Source organism: Lynx rufus, unplaced genomic scaffold (assembly GCF_022079265.1).
Source record: "Lynx rufus isolate CCGP_SWC_20201006 ecotype Redwood Valley unplaced genomic scaffold, mLynRuf1.p SCAF_10, whole genome shotgun sequence".
Lineage (NCBI taxonomy): Eukaryota > Metazoa > Chordata > Mammalia > Carnivora > Felidae > Lynx > Lynx rufus.
In genome coordinates, this window is record NW_025814824.1 from 17,849,697 (window position 1) to 17,863,774 (window position 14,078).

Sequence of the window (14,078 nt, forward strand, 5' to 3'; positions counted from 1 at the left end):
TGATCAGGTATGATCATGACTAGTAATAATTATAGCCAACACATTTACAGCGCTTTCAAGTTCATATAGTTCCCTTGAGGAATTTCATTAACCCCTGAAGACAAGCTGAGAGGTCAGCATTGTTGTAATGTTTCTTCAACAAATGGAAGGAGAGAGATCCTGAGCTTGCCCGCTGGAAATGCTAAAACCAGAATTCACATCTAGGTTGACATCGTGATGTCTATATGAAGACTACTAGAAGACTGTATTTCATGGCAGGGGGTTCAGAGTTGAGAAAGAGGGGTTGGACCTCCAGGAGGTCCTTCTAGGAATCCATTGAAGCAGTGTTTCTCTGTGGAACCTGGAACAAACACCAACATCTAAAGAGGAGACGGAGGAAAAGAATCTTACGAACAAAGCTTCCTTCAATCCTACATCTATCTGTCTGTGGTTAATCCACTTGCATCTAAGAGAAAGTATCAAGTCTCCAGAAAACTTGTGCTTCAAGTTAACGGCCTTAACTTAGTGGAACAAATCACCATTTCACTAGAGAATAAACATGCGTTCGCCATTTTTTCCAATGGGAATCTGTCTTTGGTATTAAATAGGAAAGCCAAATATATTTCTATTCTCCAGAATATAGATACATCTGAACTATAATAACATATCATATATTTTGATATTTTCACAGCCACCATAAAGTACAAGACACTCTTCTAGACAGCACAAGAAATAAATCATCAACCCTACAATCTTAAATGTAGATTCCCTTTTCTTACATTTTTATCAGAGTAGTCCTAAAAGTTGGGAGCATGGCAGGGGTGGGTTGCTCATGGCAGAGCATGGGGGGGGGGGTGGTCTACCTTTCCATTCCACGGCCACAAACACTGCTTCTCCACCCTTCTATACTGGTGTTGCCCAATGTCTTTGTCAGTATGATCTTCATTGCCCGAAGTCAGGAAACCCTGCTTGGGAAAGAGAGAAAGAAGAAGGGGAAAATGCCAATATACTATTCAACGAAGAATGAAAAGGGCTGTAGCTCTCTTGTCTGCAAAATGGCAGAGATGTGTAGTATTTTCCAGCGCTGCGGTTCCTACCTCTGTTTACTTGGCTGAGAAGTGATAGCAAATGCTGAGGGTAGGGCTTTTCCTGAAATTTTCTGCTCAAGGCCACGTAGGTATATTATTGTGCACATTAGCAAACTTTAGAACATCTCCGCCTTTTCTGGAATCCATGTGACCACCTGACTGATAACCTTGTTACTTTTGTGTGTCTGTGTGTGTCTTTTTGTTCACAGAGAAAAGTCTTTGCCGGAAATGCAGTGAGAATTGCAAGACATGTACAGAATTTCACAATTGCACAGAATGCAGGGATGGGTTAAGGTGAGAGAGCGAAGGATCTCGGCAAGTCCCACAGCCCAAGGAGCTTCTCAGTATCAATAAAATATGCAAATAAATAATCCTCTTGCCATCACCCTCTTGACTCCCATCCAAACACTTGATTGCTATTTGCATTATCTTTACCATTATATGTGAAAAGTTGGATGCCATCTTGGCTGAGGAAGGTTTATACACCAAATAAAATCCTCTTCAGAAAAGATGGCTCAGATACAACTAAATAAAAATGGCTATTTGAGAGGCTCTCTTCGTGCTTCTTGACCGGCAGCGTGCCCGTCAAGGATTACTGTGTGGGTAATACCAATGAATTATATTTAATCCTCCTGATTCATTCCTTTGATGGTCGGAAACTATTCCCTTATCTTTATTATTTCTCTCCGTATAGCCAATCATTCTCTTATCTTAAGTACCTCAGGCTTGGTTCCATTATGCTCTGGTATGCACACAGATTTAACACCTGGAGAGGTTTTTCTTGACTGGATGACTTCGCTCATTGCCAAAGCCAGATAGCGATAGGTTCTGCAAGAGAACAAGCACACAGCAAAAATGAACTAGGTGGCCTCTTGATATCCACAGAGAAGGTCAGACCATCCTCTGCTGGGTGAGGAGTTGGACTCTGAGCGTATAGGGCGCTAGAAACCTGCCACACTGGATCTCTCTTAAGTGTTGAGAATTCCTGTCTCCACCTTTGATTGGCGAGGTGAACTGGGCAGGCCCCAGGCAGGTGATTCTTTACAATAATGAATATCAGAACATCGTTTTTGCTCAGATTGTCTGTGGCCTTTTTTTTTTTTTTTTCCATACACGCATTCGGCACTGATTTGATTTCCTTTTCACCTCCAGCCTTTCAGTCTTGGGGTGCCTGGGTGGCTCAGTCGGCTAAGTGGCCAACTTCAGCTCAGCTCATGATCTCACAGCTTGTGGGTTCGAGCCCCGCATCAGGCTTTGTGCTGACAGCTGGTAGCTCAGAGCCTGGAGCCTGCTTCAGATTCTGTGTCTCCCTCTCTCCCTGCTCCTCTCCCCTCCTACCTCCCCTGTTCATGCGCTCTCTCTCTCTCTCTCTCTCAAAAGTAAATAAACATTTAAAAATATTAGTTTTTAAATTTTTTTTAAAAAGACTTTCGGTCTTAATAAAATATCAGTCTAGACAGCCCCCAAATTTTTGGAGAAAGAGCAGATCGGTATAATAAAAAGGAGAGAAGATGACAGATGTGGGCCAAAGCCTTCCTATTAATCAGCTATGGGATCGTGGTCAAGTCACTAAGGCATTCTGAACTTCAGTTTTGTCCTCTAGAAAATGAGAAACCAACCCCTACATTGCTGGATTATGACAGGATTAATTGCGATAACATTTACAAAGTACCTGTTTCAATATGGGACACATACTCGGTCCATGAAAAATAAAAGGTTGTTTAAGATTAGTTTCTAGAGAGGTGCCTGAGTGACTCCATCGATCAAGTGTCCAACTTTGGCTCAGGTCATGTGCTCAAGGCTGGTGAGTTCCAGCCCCGTGTCAGGCTCTGTGCTGACAGCTCAGTCTGGAGCCTGCCCTGCTTGGGATTCTATTTCTCTGTGTGGCTCTCTGCCCCTTCCCTGCTTGTGCTCTGTTTCTCTCTGTCTCCCTAAATAAATAAATAAGTAAAATAAAATAATTTCTATACAACTGACCGTTGCACAACTCAGGGGTAGGGGCACCAACCCCCATCCCATGCAGTTGAAAATCACACATAATTTTAACTCCTTTTTCTTGTAAAATTTATTCTGAGAGAAAGAGGGGAGGGGCAGAGAGAGAGAGAGGTTGAGAGAGAGAGAGAATCCCAAGCAGGGCAGCTCCGTCCGCGTGGAGCCCAACACGGGGCTCGATCTCATGACCCGTGAGATCATGACCTGAGCCAAAATCAAGAGTCGGACACTTAACCGACTGAGCCACCCGGGTGTCCCAACTCTTTAACGTACTCTTAACTGCATAACTAGTAGCAGCCTATTGTTGGCCATAAGTCTCACAAATAACAGTCAATCAACACATATTTTGTGTTACATATATTATATACTGTAGTCTTACAAAAAGTAAGCCACCAGAAAAGAAAATGTTAAGAAAAGTCTAAGGTAAATACATTTATAGTACTGTCATTTATCCAAAAACTCCACTTATAAGTGGACTCATGCAATTCAAACCTGTGTTTTCGAGGGTCAGCTGTGTTTCTCTGGGAACATTTTAGAGAGTTCGTAACCGGCACTCTCCAACAGAAATATGAGAGCCGTATATGTTAATTTTATATATGGCAGGAGCCACATTAAAAGAAGCAAAAAGATACGGGTGAAAGCTCAAAAAATATTACCTGAATATATCCAAAATATTATCATTTCCACATGTAATCAGTATAAAAGACTCAGAGAGATACTTCACATTCTTTTTTGTCGCTATACCCAGTCTTACCTGGTGGGCATTTTACCCCTAAAGCAGGTCCCGCGTCTCAACATGGACAGTAATTTTTTTTTTATATATATATGAGCAGTGTGTGATCTGCGTTTAGATTTGACAGAATTGAGTCGAAGTAGATTTTCTAGAGCCACGTCGTTCCAAACTTAGAATTTTGCCGATAGCTGAACGCAAGTGCCAGCGTGTAAAATGTAGACTGAAATTAATCACGACTGAAATTAAATTAATTAAAACCACGTAACACTTAGAATCCCAGTCGTTGGCCACACTGGCCACATATCAAGTGCTCAGGAGCCACGGGTGCCAGGAAACCATGGGGGACAGCACAGTCCTGAGCTGGCCGCTTTATCACAGGAAGAACCCAGGCGTTCACAGCCCCAGCTGGTCAGCCAAGCCACCGCTGTATGCTGAAAGCTGCAGAAAGCTCAGTGTCTGCTCTCTGTTGCACGACCCACTTAAGCTCATTTCTTCCTCACACAGGGAAGCCTCTGTCTCATGCTGCATAAATGCCAACCTCAGAAGGAATGTCCTTTATTAGAAAAGCTGGACGGCTCTTTTTTTCTAAGCTTTGATAAGTGTTTTGGTGGTCCTCCCCCAAAAGGATCCGTCGGATGCAACGTTCTTTTCTTCCAGTTCTCCAGAAAGGGGAGGGATTTTCTTTCACTGGCTTTTTAAAACATCTCTCCCCGGCCAGTAAGATCTGTGAATGAGAGTCCACATTCAGTTACGCTGCCCTCTGCCTCCTTGAACCTGCCTGCCTTTGCCTCGGAGGCTTTGAGGCTTGATCGTTTTGCCTCAAGAGACCTGTAAAATTGTAAATCGTGGCTAAGCAACAAACACAGGAAAACACGTATGCATACAGCACCGGAAGGAAGTGGATTAAAATGTTAACAGGACTGTTAGGGATCCTTTCTCATCTGTTGTTCTTTCCAAATTTATTAAGCATAGGGAAAAATCAATTTTACTTTTCCAAGTTAGTATGATGCAAATACAAAGCACAAATAAGATGTGAACTGGAGAATGTAAGGAGTCCAAGGGGATAAAAAACCATATGACCCTGTTGCTTAGATACCCATCTTCTAGTATCTTCTATTTGGTGACATAGCATTACAAACCCTAATGTATAGTTCTAATCACACTATTCAGTGAGCAATATTTGTATATTAAATGTCATAAATTACGTTTTAAGAACCAACCTGTAGACCATGGAAACTATCATAACTGATAGAAATTAGAAGGGAGAAAATATGCATTCCCCATTCAACATTCTGGCAATTTAATAGATTCTAAGAGTGCCGAGTAGAGAAAATACGGTACGGATCACACCTGGAAACAATAATATAACTAAGAAAAGTTGGGGTGTTTGGAGAATCTGCAGTATAGGGAGGTCATTTTACTAAATTATTCATTAGAATTTAAAAGAAATCAAGAAAGAGGCAAAGTGTGTTCAAGTTGTGTTATTTTGATGAGAACGGGTAGAAGAACTAAACAATCAGAAATGAATACAAAAATAGCTACCCCTGGGCGTGTGGGCTGGCCAGAGATCATCGCGCCCTCTTATTCAGTTGCAATTCATTGTACCATCAGTGCAGATGGGCTGCAGGGCTCGAACTCACGAGTCGTGAGATCCTGACCCGAGCCGAAATCAAGAGTCGGACGCTTACCTGCCTGAGCCACCCGGGCGTCTCTACAAACCAGCTTTGGGATCTATGATGTAGCAGGTCTGGGCATCAAAGCTGTCAGGCACATTGTGCGGCAGTGAGTTTTGTCAGTAAAATATTTTTAAGAACATCCGGGCTGTAAGTTGTGGAGCAAAGAAGGAATGTGTCAGCCCAGTCTGACAATTAAGAAAATTGTCCCCAGAACTTGCAGCACGTGTAGAGGCTACAGACTTCAGTATAGGCAGCGGGAAGGGAGAAGAGCAGGGTACAGGCTATTTCCCCTGCTTTGAAGCTTTGCTTTTCTTGGGGGTCGGGGTGGGGGACTGTATTTGTTGTGTATGGAGCTGGGGAGTCCGCCTGGGTGCCTTGATCACAGCGTATGTGTCTGTGTCTCCAGCTTGCAGGGATCACAGTGTTCCATCACCTGTGAAGACGGGCAGTACTTCAATGGCCAGGACTGTCAGCCCTGTCACCGCTTCTGTGCCACCTGTGCAGGTACTTGTCCCCCCCCCCCCCACCCCCCCGGGTCTTTTCGTTCACTCCTCGGGCTCTGGTTGAGCTCTTACTGATTTGTTCTCAGCCATCACTCATACACGCCCACTGGCTGGCTGTAAAGCAAACGCTGGAGAAGCATGGTTCTCTTCCAGCACGCCTGCATATATTGTCACGGCAAGTTCTCATCTGCCTTCCGCCCTCCTGGAGACGCTTAAATATATCCCAGGGAGATCCCCTCCTCTTTTCAAAGCCGTTGGAGGTTTTGGGCAAATGGAAGCGTTTCATTTCGGTTTAAAACGGGAGTGGTACTTCCCCCCCCCCAAAGAATGCAAGGAAAAGCGCCACCGTTCCATTTGTAACCGAGCAACTACAAATGAAAAGTACACATTTTGTTTCTGTTCGCCGCGTTCGTCTGGCTTTTCAGGGGCGGGCGCCACCGGGTGTATTAACTGCACCGAGGGCTACTTCATGGAGGACGGGAGATGCGTGCAGGCCTGTAGCACCAGCTATTACTTGGACCACTCTTCAGAGCACGGATACAAATCCTGCAAGAAGTAAGTGGGCCCGCCCCCTTCAGCCCGAGCCCTCGGTCCCTGGGTCCTTATTTGACCCCCTCCATAAATAACACGAAACAGAATTACTAACCATGAACGAAGGTTCCAACATCTACCTGTGGACACTGCCCTGCAGCTTTAACCCAGCTTCCATTTAACATTCTTTGTTTTTCTCGCAGGAGCGCTTAAAACCTTTAAGGTAGTTTTTCTGTTCCAAGTACGGGCGTCCTCCCATTTAAAATCACACACCCTGGGGCACCTGGGTGGCTCAGTCATTAAGCATCTGACTTGGGCTCAGGTCGTGATCTCATGATTCACGAGTTTGAGCCCCATGTCAGGTGAGCTTGAGCCCCACTTTGGGGGCGCCCCACTTCTCTGTCTCTCTCTGCCCCTCCTAGGATTCTGTCTCCACCTGTCACTCACTTGTGCGCTCGCTCTCTCTCTCTCAAAAATAAATAAATAAAAATAAATAAATAAGAAAATCACATAGTCTACCTTCTCGGCTTTCTTTAATGGTGTCAGATGTAGCAATTACGGTAAGAAAAGATTTCTGTGTCATGGTCAAGTTTAAAACGTCATTAAGGCTGGGGCACCTGGGTGGCTGGGTTAAGCGTCCATCAGCCTAGGTCATGATCTTGCCCTTCTCAGGTTCGAGCCCCGCATCGCATCGGGCTCTGTGCTGACGGCTCAGAGACTGGAGCCTGTTTTGATTCTGTGTCTCCCTCTCTCACTGTCTCTGCCCCTCCCCTACTCACGCTTTGTCTCTCTCTCTCTCTCAAAAATATTTTTAAAAAATTTTTAAACTTCATTGAGAGGTTGATGGCTGACATCTTTTCTTGTACCCAGTGTGTGAAAGGACGGTGAATTCTACATTTTCCCCACAGATGTGATGCCAGCTGTTTGACATGCAATGGTCCGGGGTTCAAGAACTGTACGAGCTGCCCCAGTGGGTATCTCTTAGACCTAGGGACGTGTCAGATGGGAGCCATCTGCAAGGACGGTGAGTACAGCCTGCTCATTTTGATCCTCTGAGCAAAGGGTCACCTTTTAATATTGATATCTAATACCTTTCCAAGCGTGAGTTAGATGAACATGCCCAATATCTTGTCGGCATTCATCCGTCTTGAACTCACACCTACAGTGGGTTTGGGTTTTGGTTCATTTCTTTCAATTAAAAGAAGAAATGAATCACCTATATAGTTCTACTGGCCAAGAGGGCACCAGTTAGCTCTTTTCAATTAGCAAACTTTGTGGTTTGTTTTTTTTTTTTTTTTTTTACATTTTAGAGTTTTAGGTTCACAGCAAAATTAAGCAGGAAGTACAGAGAGATCCCATACATGCCCTGACTCCCCCACCCGTGACATACACACACACACACACCCTCGCCCACCATTAGCCTTCTCTACCAGAGTGGTAACCTTTGTTATAATCAATGAACCTTCATTCACACACCATTATCACCCAAAGCGATACCCGAAAGATACACTTTGGATATCACCCAAAGTCCTTCGTTGACCTTAGGGCTCACTCGTGGTGTTGTACATTCTAGGAGTTTCGGCAACTGTATAAGGACATGAATCCACCATTATAGTGGCATACAGGACACTTTCACTGCCCCAAAAATCCACTGGGCTCTGCCTTTCCCTCCCTTCATCCCTCCCGCTTCCCCCCAGAACCTACTAGTTTTTTCTTACTGTCTCCATAGATTTACCTTTTCCAGAATATCATATAGTTGGAATATGCAACCTTTCTCAACTCGTTTTTTCATGTATTTATTTCCCACCTTCCACCGTATGTGCTTTTGATCAGATTTTTTTTAATACCACGTATATGAAGATTTGTAGCCTGCGTTTGATACTAAGCATTAGACAAACATTATCCTTTGTTTTTACAAAGTTCTCTGACACTTCAGTTTTAATGACAGCATAAAATTCTATCACGGGACGATGCCGCTTGATTGCCATTCCCTTTATTTGGATCATTTAAAATTTTGATACGTAACAATCAAACGGTATCTGAATACTTCATTAAGCCTGTGGGGTAAGGAATTAATGATAGAGCCAGGTAGAGAACTTAAGACTTCCAAATGTTGGCTCATTTTTCTTCTCTCTGCACACACGCTTCTCAACCAAAATGCTGGGACCGCACAACTTCTCCAAAGAGTCACAGTAAATTGGTTTTTGTTTTGGGGTGCTGTCTAGGCATGGATATTTTTAGAAGCTTCTCAAGTGTTTCTAATGTGCAGCCAGGTTTGGGAACATTTTGCTGTTCCATTCCCCCTGACAACGTGACAAATGCCAAGCCCTCTCCTATTTGTAGCCTCAGTTTCCCCATTTATAAATGAAGAAATGTAAGTTATTCCAACTTCAGCATTTTGTGAACTTTGACTCCGTATAATTCTCATGGAGGGGGCCCTAATATTGGAGCCTGACGCTTTATGCAGACACGCATCTCAATGACATAGAAAGCATTTTGAACCATCGTTATTTTTAAACATCTATGGATTGTTATGAAAATAGAAAAATAAAATTTTAAAGTGTGCATTTGGAACAGTCTTCCCGGACAAGAGCACTTCCCTTGGTTTACTATTTGCCTTCCTTTGAATGGGCGCTCTTCTAGAAATTTCATAACAGGTACAACAGTGCTCTGATTGGGAGAATGTGGATTCAGAAATCAGAATACTGTCGTTCATTTCTTGGGCTCCAGATCTTGGGCAGGTGATAAACTTCTCTGGGCCTCACTTCCCTCATCTGTAAACATGAGGAGGCTAATATTATTGACCTTGTCTGGTTATTCTAAAACTTCCCATTAGGAATTTCAAAAAGATGTCAAAAAGAACCAGGCAGCTGATGGCACCTATAGAACATGATTGATGGTCTCATTTCCTCGGAGCATGATAGGTGACTTTGTGTCTTCATAGCTTTTTGACTATAGGATGGGTCCAACTGGGACAGACCCAGTCAGGCTCTGTGTTCTCACCACACAACACGGGGACAGAGGGTTGGGGTGAGGGCATCCCAGGGACCATGTAAGTATCACTTTTTGCTTAAAACCATGGTTCCCTTCTAGTTGGATGTGACCAGAATTTTTAAGTTAGTAACAGAAAACAGAGGAAGATGCACAGTCGCTTGAAATTTTCACCTGTAGCATTTGGTACCAGGCATGGCCACGTCTGTGATGCTTCACCTGCCTTCTTTAAACCGCGGTAAACGTGGGGATGAGTTCTGCCAACTGGCACTTTGGTAGGAGTGGAGTGTCAGGATCGTGGGCAAGAGTAGAAAATGAAGAACCATCGTTTGCAAGGCGTCCACTTTCAGATCAGCTAAATAATGAGAAATATGAGATCCCTGATGGCTCACCGGGCTTTTCAAATCACATGGCAATTGCATTTAGGGATTCGTGATTTAGTCTCTCTCACCTGTCATATTTCAATGATTCTAAGACACACTTTTTTTTTTTTTTTTTACATTTTAACATCTCTGAAATCAGATGCATCTTATACTTTATGCCTTTGACTTAGTCACAGTGATGTCTAGCCGACTGAGTCAGGTGCGCGGTTGCTACTTCTTGTGTTGAATTTAACGGGAGTTCAGAAGCGCTTCGAAAAATTAAACGAGTGTTTACTATCAAAGGAAGAGTTTTTGCCATAAGCACAGAAACACAACAGCATAGTTATATAACGAATATTTAACCTTGCGCTAAAAAATAACACCATAGTTATATAACTAATATTTAACGGACATTTCAAGAAGGACAAAATTAACATTCTAATATTGATGAGAATGTAATAAGAAGCATGTTTTTTCTGGGCAGAGCTTAAAATGGTGGTGCATCTTACATCCAGGGTCTTGGATTCAATGAAATATAATATAAATGGCTGTATACTCTCTGCTCTGGGTAATTCTGAGAAGAAAAATTCCGTGCTTATGTTATTATTGATTTCTAATTTATTCTTTTTTCTAACCTTTTTTTTTTCCTTTCATAAATGACACCAATCACATTTACCATTGGACTGCCATCTCTCTCCTTGAAAAACAATGGTGTTGACTGAAATCACTTTGAGTGGACCAAATTTCCTCCTTGGTGACTGTTCCTCAATGATCTCTTCCACTCCCCCAATCTGCCTCTCTGGCCAATCACAACCTTCTTCCGTGTGTACATCATGCTGCTCTCGTCCTCAACTCCCCCCTCTGTCTTGCTGACTTCCTGGAAAAGCCACGGAAGAATCCTGGGCCGAAGGAGGCTTCTGTATGCTAGTGAAAAAGAACAATCTGTGCCAACGGAAGGTTCTTCAACAACTTTGCTGCAAAACATGTACATTCCAAGGCTGAGCTGCGATCCTAGATTTCTTTGTTCCTGTAGACTTATAGATTACTCCATATTATTATTAAAAAGAAAAAAAAAAACAAGCAAAAAAAAAAAAAAGCAAGCCACCTCTCTCTTTTTTGCTCTCTTTTTCTCTCTCTCTCAAATTTGTGCAGGGAGATGGTGAACTGTTTTGTCAGAACTTAAATGGAAAAAAAAAAAAATAAACCTACAACAAGCCTACCTTTTATAACTGGGTGTTTAGTGCTAAACAGCCAGAACCACAGAGACAGTATTGTATGACCAAAGCATTTGATGCCAAAATTTGACGTTAAAGTAATGATTTGATTTCCTGCCCTGGTTTTGAAGGTCCATTTTTTTCCCCCCTTTGCATTTACTTGCTTGTTTCCCCTTTGAGATGCCTAAAGATACCTTTCAAAAACATCACAAGAGCAGACATAGATCAGAATCAAAGAGAGAGCTCTTGCGTGTGTCATTTTTCACGCGTGAGTCCACTGTTTGTTGGGGGAAATGGCACAAAACTGGACCTGAGGGCATTCAGAACATCCCGCGGAGTTGTGTTCAGTGTCGTTTTGTCTTAGTTTTTCACAGTTGAACATTGATACTTTTCCACACATAATTGACTGCGTGCATTATGTGCTGGTTTTGGCGTTTGACTCACGCGATAAGTCTGCTCCACTGGTTTCATCAGATAGATTTGCTGCTACTGGCTTTTCCATTGCCGATTGGGTGATTTTACACACAGCTGGTCAAATGGGATCACTCTCTACGATCAGATTGGTGATGGACAGAAAGCAAAGTTACACCAAATAGCTGAGACCGATCCAGCTCCCCTGAAATCTGGAGTGTTCACTCTGTGGACCCCTGCCCAATCTCTTGGTGCTATCTGGCCATTATCCCCATAGCATTTTTTTTGTTTGTTTGTTTTTAAAGGCCATCAGAAATTCCATTTATTGTGATGGGAAGCATTTTGGATAGAATGCGGGAGATTTCTTCCTTGAGTCCAAAGTTTCTAAAAGGTCCTGTATTTTTTAAGAAATGGAATTATTTAAATACTATTTAAGCTCGTGCCCAAGTTGGCCGGGCAATGTTTCTCAATGGTGCTTATTAGAAGTTTTATCATTTTGTCATTTTAAGAAAATAAAACTGGAAATTGAATATGGGTGGCATGATTGTACCCTCCTGGTTCTGTTATTTCCCACTCCTCTGTCCCTCTTCTAACTGTGCTATGTTACATCTGTCCACTGGATGTCAATGAGATCATGTGTTTTCTTGGAAATCTTCTCACCGGTTTTCTACAAACTCCTAAACAACATCCTGGAATCTAGCAGACTGAATTTTGTGAAAACTATTTTGGATCAGTGGTTAGAAATGATGCCGGATAGATCTTTTTACCGATTCTGAGTTTCTCTGTTTAGGGGAGGACAGACTCATAACAAGTTTCTTCGTTTTTCACATCAGAGCTCCATTGGTGACCTCATTTGCTTTGGGAGTGACCGGCCATCTTACAGGCTTTATTCTTTTGACAGCCTCACTTCCAAGATATCACTAGGCCTCACAGCTGAGAACAGGGATGATATCAATATAGATTATTTGGGGAAGGAGCTGGGAAGTGGATGCGAAGGTCCCCACCCACACAACACGCTAGTGAAAAGCCGACCTTGAAAACAGTCATTCCTAGACATCAAAGTCATTACCTGACCGTAGGTGATTAATTATAGTCTAATGACCCTCTTCACAGCATTGTAGTGATCCGTAAGTCGCATAGCGATCCGTAAGTAACTAGGGAATCAACGGATTTTGCCGACCAACTTTCGTTTTCGTAACACTGCAGCAGGCCCTTCCGACCTGAAGAAAGTAAGTCCATCCAGGGTGTGGCGTATAGAGCCTTACATTTAAAGGCACAGCCTCTACATGGACAAATGTAAGCGCAAGCCTAAAGCAAGAGTGGGCAGATGGCAAAACCAGATTTGCCTGCAAAGGAATCCATTTTACTGAACCAGCCCATACTGCTTGAGGCACAAACTTACTATGATCGGAAAGATAAAAACCATGTCTGTGTTCTTAGACAAATAACCGTCAAAATGACAGCCAAATTCATCGGGGTCCACCAATGTACCTGTCCCATTCCCCACCGACCATGCAGGCACACGTCACGGAAATACTGGTCTAACTGCTAGTGTGTTACTGCCTCGTTTATCTACAGAATATTATTAACTAGAACATAATGCTTTCAAAGTTTAAGTTAATGTTATATATTATGTATAAATATATATATTCATAATGAGATATATGGAATGGATAGTACAAAGTTTGGAGACTTCACAAATGCTCTAACCTTCTAGAGACAAAAGTCCTATCTTCTGTTTTCTTTTGTCTTTTTATTTTGAATTAGTGATCCACTGTTAACTCCAAATCCACTTTTACTGAAAAATACTGTACATGTGTAAAATGTTCAGTTGTTTTTTTGTAAAATATAGCAGAATGATTGTAATTGATACTGGCCCAAATCAATGTTATTCCATATTTTATTTTTTCTATTAAATTAACCTAAGTTCCTGTTTATCTGATCTGTTCCTACCCACGGGTAACTATCTCTGAGAGGGTGAGAGAAGGAGAAACTTCTGTTTCCACCTGTGGCCACATAGAAGCTGAATATAAAGGATGGAAGTAAATGGACCATCTGAAGGTCAGAAAAGAAAGGGTAAGCAGAGGAAAGAGCTGAAAAGGAGAGACAGAGTAACGGCAGTATAAGAAAGGAAGAGGTTAGACTCGGTCCTGAGCGGATGTTAATTCCCGTTTTCAGAAAGCCAGCTGGTGGGGAGGGGAACTGTAAGAACTTGGTGTCCAGACCCACACTGGGGTCGATGCAGACACTAGCTTTGAGATGTCAGTGCCCTGCCTCTTCGGCAGAGAAAGGAGACATCAGTGAAAACAAGATCCAAGTTGAGCTCCAGTTAGGTTGAAAGGGATACTAAACGGTGTAAGAGAACTCCACTGTCATGAAATCCCATTATGAGAATGGCGGGGCAGCGGGGAGGGAATGAATTTTATTGAGCACTTACTAGGTACCGCCCAGTGTGGGAGTATAGAGTGTATGCGTGCTAATGTAAACTTCCTTAACTCTCACAAAAAACTCTCAAGCAGAGGTATGCCCTGTTTACACATTAGTCATTCCCTTCTGTTTACAAACAAGAAAGCTGAGACCCATGGGCTTGAAATAAAT

At 42.7% G+C, this 14,078-nt stretch overlaps 1 protein-coding gene across 2 annotated transcripts in view; it reads left to right on the forward strand.

The window, feature by feature from the left end:
- PCSK5 (proprotein convertase subtilisin/kexin type 5) overlaps nt 1-14,078 on the forward strand; it is a 455,082-nt gene that overhangs the window by 298,175 nt on the left and 142,829 nt on the right. The window contains exons 17-21 of one of the 2 annotated variants that reach the window (XM_047102287.1): nt 1,277-1,361; nt 5,875-5,972; nt 6,397-6,526; nt 7,411-7,526; nt 10,742-10,857. In XM_047102287.1, the coding sequence (XP_046958243.1) occupies nt 1,277-1,361; nt 5,875-5,972; nt 6,397-6,526; nt 7,411-7,526; nt 10,742-10,857 (545 nt within the window). Of the gene's footprint in view, nt 1-1,276; nt 1,362-5,874; nt 5,973-6,396; nt 6,527-7,410; nt 7,527-10,741; nt 10,858-14,078 lie in introns of those variants that run through there. The other variant, XM_047102277.1, reaches the window with a different exon arrangement.